The sequence below is a fragment of the Lontra canadensis genome, unplaced genomic scaffold, assembly GCF_010015895.1.
Source record: "Lontra canadensis isolate GAN:19392208 unplaced genomic scaffold, GSC_riverotter_1.0 scaffold2, whole genome shotgun sequence".
In the NCBI taxonomy this organism is placed as follows: Eukaryota; Metazoa; Chordata; class Mammalia; order Carnivora; family Mustelidae; genus Lontra; species Lontra canadensis.
Genome location: NW_022630996.1, coordinates 4,560,369 through 4,572,793, shown reverse-complemented (window position 1 = coordinate 4,572,793; position 12,425 = coordinate 4,560,369). Strand labels below are relative to the sequence as shown.

At 49.5% G+C, this 12,425-nt stretch overlaps 1 protein-coding gene across 2 annotated transcripts in view; it reads left to right on the top strand.

Moving 5' to 3' along the window:
• Nucleotides 1-11,366, top strand: part of CLCN1 (chloride voltage-gated channel 1) — a 29,580-nt gene extending 18,214 nt beyond the window's left edge. For both annotated transcript variants that reach the window (XM_032867034.1, XM_032867035.1), the window contains exons 13-23: nucleotides 332-401; nucleotides 591-701; nucleotides 2,478-2,691; nucleotides 2,922-3,055; nucleotides 5,743-5,987; nucleotides 6,261-6,372; nucleotides 6,709-6,788; nucleotides 7,053-7,091; nucleotides 10,019-10,123; nucleotides 10,213-10,299; nucleotides 10,806-11,366. In XM_032867034.1, coding sequence (XP_032722925.1) covers nucleotides 332-401; nucleotides 591-701; nucleotides 2,478-2,691; nucleotides 2,922-3,055; nucleotides 5,743-5,987; nucleotides 6,261-6,372; nucleotides 6,709-6,788; nucleotides 7,053-7,091; nucleotides 10,019-10,123; nucleotides 10,213-10,299; nucleotides 10,806-11,174 — 1,566 coding nt within the window. In that variant the 3' untranslated portion in view covers nucleotides 11,175-11,366. The remainder of the gene's footprint in view (nucleotides 1-331; nucleotides 402-590; nucleotides 702-2,477; nucleotides 2,692-2,921; nucleotides 3,056-5,742; nucleotides 5,988-6,260; nucleotides 6,373-6,708; nucleotides 6,789-7,052; nucleotides 7,092-10,018; nucleotides 10,124-10,212; nucleotides 10,300-10,805) is intronic.
• The last annotated feature ends 1,059 nt before the right edge of the window (nucleotides 11,367-12,425 follow it).

Sequence of the window (12,425 nt, the reverse complement as noted above, 5' to 3'; positions counted from 1 at the left end):
CTTCAGAGGCTCCGCTTCTTGTTCTAGATTGCTTAAAGGCAAATATAGTCATTCCAAGGGGAAACGATCATCAAGAGGAACTCTTACAGTGTTGTCTTTGGTGGTTTTTAGCCTGGGTGAGCACTCCATGTTTTTTGATTCTGGAGACAGAGTACAGACAAGATGGCTTCTGGATGAATTAGCTACCCCAGGGTTTCTGTGACTCTTGAGGCAAGAGGAAGGGTTGGAAGTGGGGAGGAAGTGGAATAGGTGTGTGTGTGTGTGTGTGTGTGTGTGTGTGTGTATGTTGGGCAGAGTTGAGAGGGTGTCCTGATGCCTCTTTTTACCCCAGTTCTGGATGTCCATCGTGGCCACCACTATGCCCATACCCTGTGGAGGCTTCATGCCTGTGTTCGTACTAGGTAAGTTCTGATGGGAAACCTGGGATCTTGCTGACAGCTGCAATCTAGGGTACTGGGAAATTAAAGAAAGGCCTGGAATGCCAGGGGCTTGTATTTGTTCTTAATGTCCAAGAAGGGATTGGCTCTGGAATATAGAGGATAAGGAACTTGGATCTTTCAACACCTTCCTTCCTTTTGTCTTTCCTCTAGGAGCTGCATTCGGAAGGCTGGTAGGAGAGATCATGGCTATGCTATTCCCTGATGGTATCTTATTTGATGATATCATCTACAAGATCCTACCCGGGGGCTATGCAGTAATTGGTGAGACACATTCCACCCTCTGGTAACCCCTAATAGCCACACACAAACTCTCCCATGACATCTTTATTCCAGACAAACTACATAATGTGGTTTTAATTTTATGCTATTTGATTCAACTTTCATTCAAATAATCAACCCTTGGCTTTGACTCTCATTAGCTCTTACTGAACGTTTTTGAAGCTTAGTTTCTTTATGTAGAAAAGGGATTATGGGAATTAAATGAGATAATAAGAATGAAAGCACCTAGGATTGTGTCTGAATGTTTGGTAAGGGTTTTTTCCTTCCTTCCAAAGAATTATAGAAACTGCAGTGCAGGTGACTGGCTTGGATACTCCCAAACTGCAGATGGGCTAATACTGACAGGACTTTAAAGTACCTGACTAAGAGCAAAGAAACATGGTCTCTACTCATCCCTGTCACTTGTCACCTGGATGACAGTGGATCAAGTTACCTACCTTTCTGCACCAGAGTTTCTTTATTATAAAATGACTTCTGAGATATCTTACAGCCCTAACATTCTGAGAATCTGTGATAATCTTTTTCACATTAAATCCACAATCCCATCCAACCGAAACCCTGTCTAACAAACACAGTGGCCTGTATAATCCTCAAAATTATTATGCCTCCCCGCTCTTGCTCTTCCCCATCAAAACCCCATAACACCTACGGCCGTGCCTCCCTTAAATATAGAAGCATTAGGCAGCTTTCCAGTGCATATGGTGTCCTTACCCCCCATCACAGACCTTTACAAAAAGCCTCTTTCATCCATAAGAGTCCTCTGCTCTTATTCCCCATCTTCGTGACTCTCAGGTGTCACCCATCTTCCCTGGTGGACGTTTCCCGGAATACATATCTCTTGTGACAGTTTATGTTCTGAAGTATGTTATTTGTACCATCTTGCAGAATTAGACCTCCCAGTATTTCCCTTTTGTGAATTTTCTTTCTTTTTTTTTTTTTAAGTAAGCTCTACACCCAACTAGGGACCTGAACTCACAACCCTGAGATCAAGAGTCACGTGCTCTCTCAATTACGCCCCTGTCGTTTGTGTCTTTTTCCTGTTCTCTTCTCACGTATACCTTCTAGTGACTATTTCTGTTGATGGGAAAACAATGAAAAATAAGATTCTGTTTTCAAAGAGTTCATAGAATCGTAACGTTTTAGATCTGCAAGGGCCTTACAACTTATTCAATGACCTTTTTTACCTTAGAGATGATAGTATGGGATTCCAAAAGGATCGAGTTCTACACACACAGTTGAGAAACTATAGAATCAGAATCTGACACAGGTGTTATTACTCCAGGTCCACACCATGAGTCCTGGGTTTTGACTCCCTTCACTCATATATTGTTGACATCAAAACCCGAGGTCCAGTAGAAAATGCTGTCACTGGGTTTTAGAATCCTCAATTAAGAATGATCCAAACTTTTGGGGTGCCTACCTGGTTCAGTCAGTAGAATATGTGATTCTTGATCTGAGGGTTGTGAGTTTGAGCCTCATGTTGGATATAGAGAATATTAAAAAAAAAAAAATGTTCCAAACTTTCAAAAGCAAGGAATAGAGAGGACATCACTATCTTCATCTTACAAATGAAAATTTGGGCACACACAATCATTTTATAAATTGCCAAGGGACACAGAATGAGATCAAAATGATTTGCTGACAGTTTTCTAGCTCCTACTCTTGACAGATGGTTGTGTCAGGAGTGTTGGCACTGACCAGGATCACATCCCGCACGTGGCAGCCCTAACCCACTGGTACATTCCTGTGTCATTCTAGGGGCAGCCGCGCTGACCGGTGCAGTATCCCACACAGTCTCCACAGCTGTGATTTGCTTCGAATTAACGGGTCAGATTGCCCACATCTTACCCATGATGGTGGCGGTCATCTTGGCCAACATGGTGGCTCAGAGCCTTCAGCCCTCCCTCTATGACAGCATCATCCAGGTCAAGAAGCTACCCTACTTGCCTGACCTTGGTTGGAACCAGCTCAGGTCAGGGCACCAGCTGGAATTAGTTCAGGCTTGATGGGGTGGAGGTGGGAGCTACTGAGATTAGGATCAACATTTGGGAATACTGCTTTTTACTTATTTTTATGTTCCCATGTACTTAATGAGTATTATGAGTGACATGATGCATGGTAAACCTCATGCGAGGAATGGAAGGGACAGCAAAGGAACAAGTTTATGGTGGGGCTAACGCCCCATGCCTTCTCCCCCCGTAGTAAATTCACCATCTTTGTTGAGGACATCATGGTACGTGATGTGAAGTTTGTTTCAGCCACTTGCACTTACGGGGAATTGCAAACCCTGCTCCAGACCACCACAGTCAAGACTTTACCACTGGTTGATTCAAAAGGTGAGTGGGAAGAAAGGAAGCAGACTCCTGAGCTAGTGACCTGAACCAGGGCTCCACAGAGCTGGAGGAGGCACTGTAGTGCGGGCTTATCTTTAGGGATCACCCAGTCTGCCACAGGATACCCAGCTTGTGTTCCTAGTGAACACGATCATCTTCAAGAAGGAAAAATACTGCCAGAACACAAGCAAAAGAAGATAGTTAAAAATGCAGTCAGAGAGGGGCACCAGGTGGCTCAGTGAGTTGAGCACCGGACTCTTGATTTCGGCTGGGGTTGCACTTTCTGGGTCATAATCTCTGGGTCGTGAAATCAAGGCTGAACTGGGCTCCATGCTCAGTGGGGTATCTGCTTGGGATTCTTTCTCTCCCTCTGCCCCTCCCCCCGTTCTCGCTCTCTCTAAAATAAATGAATCTTAAAAAAAAAAAAATTCAATTAGAGAACTACAGCCGATGCTCTTTAGTCACTATAGCTATGTCCTTTAAAGTCACTGAACACTGAACTAGGGTTACTATACTGAAACACTGCCCTGGAAAAAATACAGGGTTAGGTTCCTCTCATCTCATTTTCTTCAACCGATGAATGCATACATTTATTTTATGTGTGTCTCTCTTTAAAGACACCATATTTAGTATATACTGTCGATTCATTAACTAGAATTCATGGCCAACAGGGCTACACCTCATGCCTGAACAAAGCTTACCTAACAGGTATATTTTCTCCATAAGGTACATCACAGCCTTCTTGTTTGGGTGGTAGGGGGGAGGGGTGGGAAGGATGTCAAACAGCAGAATCACTAACACAAAACCAACAAAAGTGTGAAAAAAGTGTGACATTAAATGGACAATGAAAAGAATGCTTGCTTATAATATGAGGGCTGAGAGAAGAAGCAGAATGTTACTTTTCTAACCTCAGCTGGAAACGTGTGGGGGGAGGCCCCACTGCTGCGCTGTGCAGGTCTGTGAACGATGGTGGCGGCATCTTGAGCCCTAATTTGGGGTTTACAAATACCTGTACTTTAGCCAGGAGGCAAATTCGCAAATAGGGCATTCATGAATAGTGAGGCTCTGCTGTAAAACCCTAGCCCCTTATGTGGTTCTCTTTGCTACTTAGTTGAATGGTAGCTGTTCTTCAACGCCCAACTTGAGGGGCAAATGAAACTGTTCCATATGAAAGAGTGAGTGGTTTTACTCCTTTCTAATTTTTTTTAAAGAATTTATTTATTATTCTTAAAGAAAGAGAGAAACAGAGAGAGAGAGAGAGAGAGAGCGGGAGGGAGGGGCAGAGGGAAAAGAAGAGAGAGAAATCCAAGCAGATTCTATGCTGAGCCCGGAGCCCAACACGGGTCTTGATCTCATGACACTGAGATCACAAACCAGACTGAAACCAAGAGTTGGACCCTTAGCCAACTGCACCCCCAGGCACCCCTTTTTAAAATTATTCATTTGCTTCTTTGTTTGTTTATGGAATGGCTTAAAGCAGTTCTTTCATGTCCCTTCCTTCACCATCCTTTTCGTCCACCTTTGGCATTTAATCCTGCTCTGTATTATGATTTTTTTAAGTTTTTTTTTTTTTCATTTATTTGACAGAGCACAAGCAGGGGGAACAGTAGGCAGAGGGAGAGGGAGAAGCAGGCCTCCCCACTGAGCAGGGAGCCCTTTGTGGGGCTTAATCCCAGGAACCCGGGATCATGACCTGAGCCAAAGGCAGACGTTTAACCGACTGAACCACCCAGGCGCCTCTATATTATTTCTTACTGGAGTTTATATCTATGTCTCACTAGGCTGAGAATTGTTTGAGGGCAGAGACTATAACTTCTATCTCCTTCAGACTGCCTCCTTCTAGGTATTTACTAGATATTAAGTAAACACTGCCTAATGTTTGAATTCATGTAATTAAGAAGAATCATGTAGGGCCATTTGGAGCCATTAAGTTTGTTAGTTCCTGACTTCAGATAATCAGAATGTCCATGTTGTTCAAGTTAGATTCATTTTAATATTTTTCCCAAATCCCAAATACTTTGTAAGTGGTCTCTAAAGCAGTGGCTTTTCACTGGAGCAGGGGTACAGCCAAGGAAGTAGAGGGTTTTCATAATAGTGACTAAGACCTAATGGTAAGATTTATCTTAGTAACACTGTTGTAATTTTATGGGCTTAAAACAACAAAAATGCTCATTGTGGTAGCAGAATTTCCATATATGAAAGATCTTCCCAGGAAAAGGAGACATTTTGTTTATATCCTAGAAGGACCCACAGTCTTTAAGTGATTAAGCCTCAGATATCCTTGTAGACTTCTTTCAAAGTATATTTACATCTCAGTCTATGTAAATGGATTTTGAAGTCTGTCTTTCTTTCTTTCTTTCTCTCGAGACAGGATTGATTAGCCATTTTAGTACCAAGTTCACCTATTTACAAACAGCCTGTATAAGGAAGGGCTTGCATCAAAATAAGTATAAATCAACACCAATTAGCATACTATCAATTGGGTCTCTAAGTGCTAAATGAGTGAAATAAAAGGGGTTGAATGAGGTCAATCCTGAAAGATGTATGAAATGAATCTTCAGGAAGAGAGGGGAAGAGCTGGGAAAAGAAGCAGGGGTGCTTGGCTTCTGTCCCCAGCTCAGTCCTGCAGAGCAGGTTGGAGGGGGCAGGGAACCGTGCAGGCCCTCAGGCTGAGCTTGGCTCTCCCCCAGATTCAATGATCCTGCTGGGCTCCGTGGAGCGGTCAGAGCTGCAGGCCCTCCTACAGCGTCACCTGTGCCCCGAGCGGAGGCTGCAGGCAGCCCAGGACATGGCCAGGAAGCTGTCCGAGCTGCCCTTTGACGGGAAAGCTCTGCTGGCTGGCAAGGGACACCAAGGCATCTCCCTTGAGGGCCGGAGGGAGTCCTTTGCATTTGTGGATGAGGATGAAGATGAGGACCTCTCTGGGAAGCCGGAGGTGACCAGGCAGGGACGGGCTGCGGGAGTAGGATGGACTGGGGCAAAGGGAAAGTGGGAGGAGGGAGATGGGATGCTGGTCACCGAGAAAGTCAAAGAGACCAGTGCACCTGGGGGCAGGGACTGAAGGAGATCAGGCTGCAGATGATGGTACCAATGAGAATTAAAAGGGATATAGGAATTCTGAACAGGTGTGAGGGTGAATGGATGTAGATAGAATTCCTAGGACACCAGCCTCTTCCCCAGGACTGAGAATTTTTACTGTTCCTTATAGCTGCCTCCTCTCCCTCCTCCTCATCCCTTTCCTACTGCCCCGTTGTCCTCCGAAGGGTCCAATGGGCCCCTGCCCAGCCACAAACAGCAGCCAGAAGCACCGGAACCTGCAGGTGAAGATTCTCCCAGCATGCACCCGCATTCATGCCCCCCGGGCTCTCTCTGGGCTCTCCTCCACCCAAGGGCTGCTACTATGAGGAGGGATGAGGGCAGAGGGAGGCGGGAAGGGAGTTGTAATCACTGAATCTCCATATGACTGTCCCGAGTGGTGGGAGTAAGGGCTGATTCAGGAGGGTAGGATAGAGGGTATCTGTAGAGGTGAGGCATCTGGGAAGAGCACACTGTGTGTGGCAAAGTGTCAGGGGCCCCTCGCTGCCTCCCATCGCCCGTGGCCCCTCCCAGGCCAGACAGGACTTTGTTTCCATTTCCACCTGCTCGCCACTCCTCAGGTCAAAGACCCTCTGTCTTTCGGTCCCTGCTGCGCTGCTTACTGGGCAGACCTCGCCCCACAAAGAAGAAAACAATCCAGGTAAGAGCAGATGTGCTGTGGAGGGTGGACAGGGAAAGGACCATGCCTCTGAAGACTGAGAGAACCATGGTCCTTAAATCAAGGGAGAGGAGGTCAAGGGGGAGGAGGTCCCAGCACAGGGACTCTTCATCACAGGGCAGGAAGGATGAGCAGGAAAGCAGGCATCTGTGGCCCTGGCCTGTGAGGGTTGCTAATGGCCAGGGGAACCACAGCTGTCATGGGGAGAAAAGGGAAAGAACTTGGACCTGTGGCTTTCTTCTCTAGGAGTCAACGGATTTAGTGGACAACATGTCTCCTGAAGAGGTAAGAGAAACAGCCACCTGGGGTGTATCGTTCTGTCGGATGAAGGCTTTGCTCACTTGCTTCATTGTGTTGTAACAGTAAGATGCTAGTCTAGGCCAGAAAGCATTCTGAGAGGCTGGGAATGAGACGTGATTATGGAGAAAGGGATGGGCCCATTGCTAAGAGGTGAAGGAAACATGTGATGGTCTCAGAGGGATCAGAGGAGAAAGACTGTGAGCTTCCATGCATAGATGGGACCAACAGTGCTAAGATGAGCCTCAGATCTTTTAGACATTAGGGACGTTCTGGACCAGGAAAAGGCCGTGCAGGAAGGATGAGCTTCACCTGAAGTAAGATGGCCCCAGGCAGCCAGCAGTTACGCGTACCAGCGTGGAGGAGCAGCATGGAAACTAAGGTGGTCAGTGCCTGCTTGAGGTTACAATACCGGACTAGACAGGGCTTCGAGACAGTGAACAACTAGGAAATGCCCTAAAGCAAGACTGGAAAGAATGGAAAACAGAGGGCCAATATGGACAGTGGTTTCTCATTGGGACAAACACCTGTTTCCTGAAAAAGGTAATTATTAAGTACTTGAGAGAGAAAACCCAGCCCTGAATGGGCTTGGTTGTGAGGAGGGGACAGACATGGAGCAATGATTTGGAGGCAGCAGGGCGGTCCTGATCACAGTCCTGATGGAAAGAGACCCCAGCGTTGCAGAGAAACAGCAGAGTCTACTAGCAGCCATTCTGTTTGGTAAAAGAATGCAGGCCTCCTGCGGAGGCTGAACAGCCACAGCTTTAAAAGTATGTAGATGACAAAGAACCATAGCAGGTGTTATTTTAAAATAAACATCTCCTTGGTTATCCAGACTAGATGTGGGGGGAGGGAGTCATAGGAGAGAAGGAAGTCTTCCCCTTCTCCCCTTGTCACCTCTCAAAACACGCACTTTTCTGATCAATGCTTAATGAAAAGATCGATGAGCACAGAGGAACAAAATAGCTCTTGCCCCCAAGCAGGAATCAGATGGGTCATAACTGTGGTTGAGGAGGGCCTTGCTCAGAGCTAACCCAATAATCATACTCTTCAAAGAAGCACACCAGAGGGATAGCTGGCTAGCTGACCCGTGAGGCTATTCAACAACCACTGGAAATAAAGTGCAACGAGGGGTATAAACAAAGCATACATTTTTAGCTTATGTCTTTCCCAAAGAAGATTTTGGGTATCTAAGCTCCCCTGTCACTCACTGGGATATTCTAGAGGGATAAGATCCCATAGGAGTAAAAATTCAGGATATTTTGAAACTGGTTTTCAGACAAGATCGAGGAGGCACCCTTGGCAATATCCCGATGACACCTGCGGGAAGAGCTCAGTTACATGTCACCAGAAGTGTTTCCTTCGGCTCCCCTGTTCGGAGCACACACAGAGCTCCGGTCTGGTAAAGGGGCGGAGCCTTTGCAAGTAGTGGGACATGTCAGACCCTGAAGCAGACAAACCCTGCCCTTTGGAGATAAGCTGGGGCTTCCCGGAACAGGATCTTCAGCCAAGGTCGGAAGCCCGGCTCCACCTGTGTCATCTTGGGCAGACCACGGACGTACTCCACGCTTCCGTCTCCTCATCCGTAAGACAGAGACAATGAGAGGCTGTTGCAGATGATTCAATGAGTGAAGACCTGTAAAGCAGCTGGAATAATGCATGGCCCAGAGGAAGTGCTTGGTGCATGGGCACTGGGAAGGGCAGGAAATGGTCCAGGAGGACAGGACCCACCTCACCAGGGTTGGCAAGGGTCCTACAAGTGAATCGTATCCACAGCACACCTGCCGAATGCTCATCCATCCATCCATCCATCCATGGATCCATGTGCTGTGAGGGCCAGCCGGACCTGGTGTGAACATTCATCCAGGGGGAGTGAGGTTTAGAGGAGGTGGGGTTGTAGTCCGGAACTGCCAGGAAGGGACAGGTGGAGGGCACCCCACTAAGGACTCCACACTGGGCATGAGAACTATGAGGCGGCCTTCGGAGACTGTCTCTGACGCCTGAGACATGCGAATTTGGACATTAGGAAAAGAAAATAGTACAGAGTTCAGGGGGTACCGACTGAAAAGAGATTTCAAGAAATTTTCAATTCAGTTATGAAAGTGAGAGCTCTCCTGGATTATTTGGAATCTTGGGGATTTCAGATGTATCTCTAAAATCAAAAAGAGGTTAAGGCCTTCATGCCTTCATGCTTCTGTCACAGACAAAATACAAGGGTTTTACTCAAGCCAACCAAGTGCCACGTGATCCAGGACAGCTCTTCAAACCCAACGGGTAGCTGCCGTGATCTGTAAGAGACAAATGTGCTAAATTCTGCACAGCATTCTGGCGGCAACCCCACAGAACACTCTTAAGGGGTGACACCCTCACCTCTGTCCTGTAGGGAGAGAGAAGACAAACACCAGTAAGAGCCTGAGCACAAATCCAGGTCATCTCGGAAAAGGAGAGACCAGCAAAGTACGATAGGGACAGAAAAAGTGTGCTCCTGGGATCCTCAGGAGAACAGCGTGCAGGCAGGTGGGGGAATAAGGGGAATCCGGAAGAGCAAACGCAGATTCGAGAAGACATGCCTGGTTTCACTGAGCACTGGGTACTGCAGGAGTGGTGGAAAATAAAGCTGGGCAGAAGGGCTGGAAATGACAAAGTGTTGGAGGGAAGGGGGGGAGGCGGAAGACAAGAAGACAGAGCCACGCTCTAAGTGCCGAAGGGTGAAGATCAGTGATGGGGGGCCTGGTGAGGGAGGAGAGGCCCCTGGGAGGAAGGGAGCAGGTCTAGGGATCCGGAGCATTTGTGAGAGTTCGTTGCATATTTCAGGGTCTGGGCTGGGGCTAGGAGGGCTGTTTGGGGTCAAGCTGCCGGTCTGAGGCTGAAGGGGGCTCCACGATACTGAGTGACTGCCCTACTCCGCCACACAGATTGAAGCCTGGGAGCAGGAGCAGCTGAGCCAGCCCGTCTGTTTTGACTCCTGCTGCATTGACCAGTCCCCCTTCCAGCTGGTGGAGCAGACGTCCCTGCACAAGGCAAGTGCTGGCCCCTGACCGTTCAGGGCTGCCGAGGGCAGGGGAGGTCTGGGGTGAACGTGAGCCGACGTGCTGCTCTTTCCCTGCAGACACACACACTGTTCTCACTCCTTGGCCTCCACCTTGCTTACGTGACCAGCATGGGGAAGCTCAGGGGCGTGTTGGCATTGGAAGAGGTAAAGGGGACAGGTCCCATTTGAGCAGCAGGAGGAAGAGTGGACACAGGATAAGGGTGTGGGAGTACGGAGGGGGTGGTTTAACTTCTGGGGTCCCCCAGATCTCCCTCTCTATTTCTTAGGCAGAGATTGGAGGGGATGGAGGGAGCAAGTGGCAGGTGAAGAGGAATGCTCCAGGACTTTCCACGGCCCGGGGGTTTGGGATGAGAATTCTGGGCATGAGTCACGGTTTCATGTGTTTGCTCTGGGGAGGGCCTGGAAAGAGGGAAGAGATGGGGTGTGGCTAAAGGATGCTGAAGGTCACTGGGAAGGGGCCTTGCCAGAGGAGCTTGAGGTTCTCAGGTCCACAGGTGCATCTCCCCCCCCATGCCCCTTCTCGTGCCCCTCCGTGTCTTTCCCGCTCGTCCTCCTTGCATGAATGTGTCCTTCTCGCATGCCTGTTTGTCTCACCCTGTCCCATCTTCTTTCTCTTCCCAATTTCTTACCCCTTTCCCTCTCCCCACCAGCTGCAGAAGGCCATTGAGGGGCACACCAAGTCTGGGGTGCAGCTCCGCCCTCCCCTTGCCAGCTTCCGGAACACAACTTCCATTCGGAAGAACCCTGGGGGCCCGCCCCCTCCCACAGAGGCCTGGAGCCTGCCTGAGGGTGGAACAGGGGCTTCTGGGGCAGAGGATGGGACTCCCGCCTCCCCAGAGACCCCCGTACCCTCCCCCTCCCCAGAGCCCCCTCTGTCCGTGGCTCCAGACAAGGCAGAGGGCGAGCTGGAGGAGCTGGAGCTGGCGGGGAGCCCGGGGCTGGAGGAGCTGGCCGACATCCTGCAGGGCCCCAGCCTGCGATCCACTGACGAGGAGGATGAGGACGAGCTGATCCTGTGACCATCTCCAGGACCTCCTCTTAAAGACTGCCCAGAGCCCCAGGCCAGTGTGCGTGTGGAGGGGTATGTCCTGAAGCTGGAGAGCACACCAATGTCCCGACCCCTCCTGGGAATTTTAAAAGGTGATAGTTTTAGTCTTAGAGGAGGGTTAAAATGTGGGCAGAGAGAGTAGCCTCAGTCAGCTCTTTAGGCCACGTCCAGATAGGTGGGGGTTCCACGCCCAGGGGAGGACCTGATATTCCATGGCACTTCCTGAGCCTTCCTGGAACATGGGTGGGAAATCCCCTGCCTCTCTCAGCCTCCCTTCAGTCCCCCGCAGTCCCCAGTGTCTTGACCCAACACCGCCTTGGCTTTGCCCCTGTGACTGACAGGCTCTGCAGGGCGAGGCCCACAATGACTGTGGCCTCGGAGGAGAGGGTCACCTCCTGGCCTCATAGAGTGCCAGCCCTGAATACGCTTACCCACGGCCCTCTCTCACACACACCCCCACCCCATCCTCTGGCTTGCGGACCTCCACTCCCTGAAATTTGCCTCCCACTCCATTCTGGCTCCCACTACCTGTCACCAGGCAGGGGCCATCACTAAGGTAGTGAAAGGCCCGTCCCATTGGCCCCTCTTCATCCCAGGGTGTAAGCAGTGCGTTGTGGATAAAGGAGGAGCAACCCCCAAGAGCAAAGGGCTCTGTGCAGGAAGCAAGTGTCTTGTTGCCGAACGCTCATGCCTCCTTCAGGCACAAATCCATCCTATCTCGCACCAACGACAGCTTCCTCACCCTCCAGTTTCCAGGTCACCCTGGCCACTACATCCCCTCTCCACTGTCCTCATTGACCTCTCCCGCCCCAGGGTCCGCTGTGCCCTCCAGCTGCTGCCACTGTGGCTTCTCCTGCCAAGAACCAAGGCTCAGGGCAGCCAGGTCACTGTGTCACTCAGACACCAGCCTTTCTTAGACTGGTTCTTTGTGTTCCTCTTCTAGAGGTGGGGAGATGGGGGTTCAATGTCAAGATGGCAAACCTCTTGGATGTTTCCCATGCCAGGGAAGCCAGAGACTTATCCTCCCCAAATCAGCAATACGGTGCCTGTCGTTAGCCTGTCTTTCCTCTGAAATGGTCCTGGGTGCTCTGAGCCCCTAGCCGCCCTGGCTTCCACACCCAAGGCTTTCTTCCCTCCCTCCCTCCTTTTGGTCCCTATCTAGTTCTACAGTTGTACTCCTTTTCCGACATTCTCCTCCTTCCCCTCCCCTGTGCCCACTCTC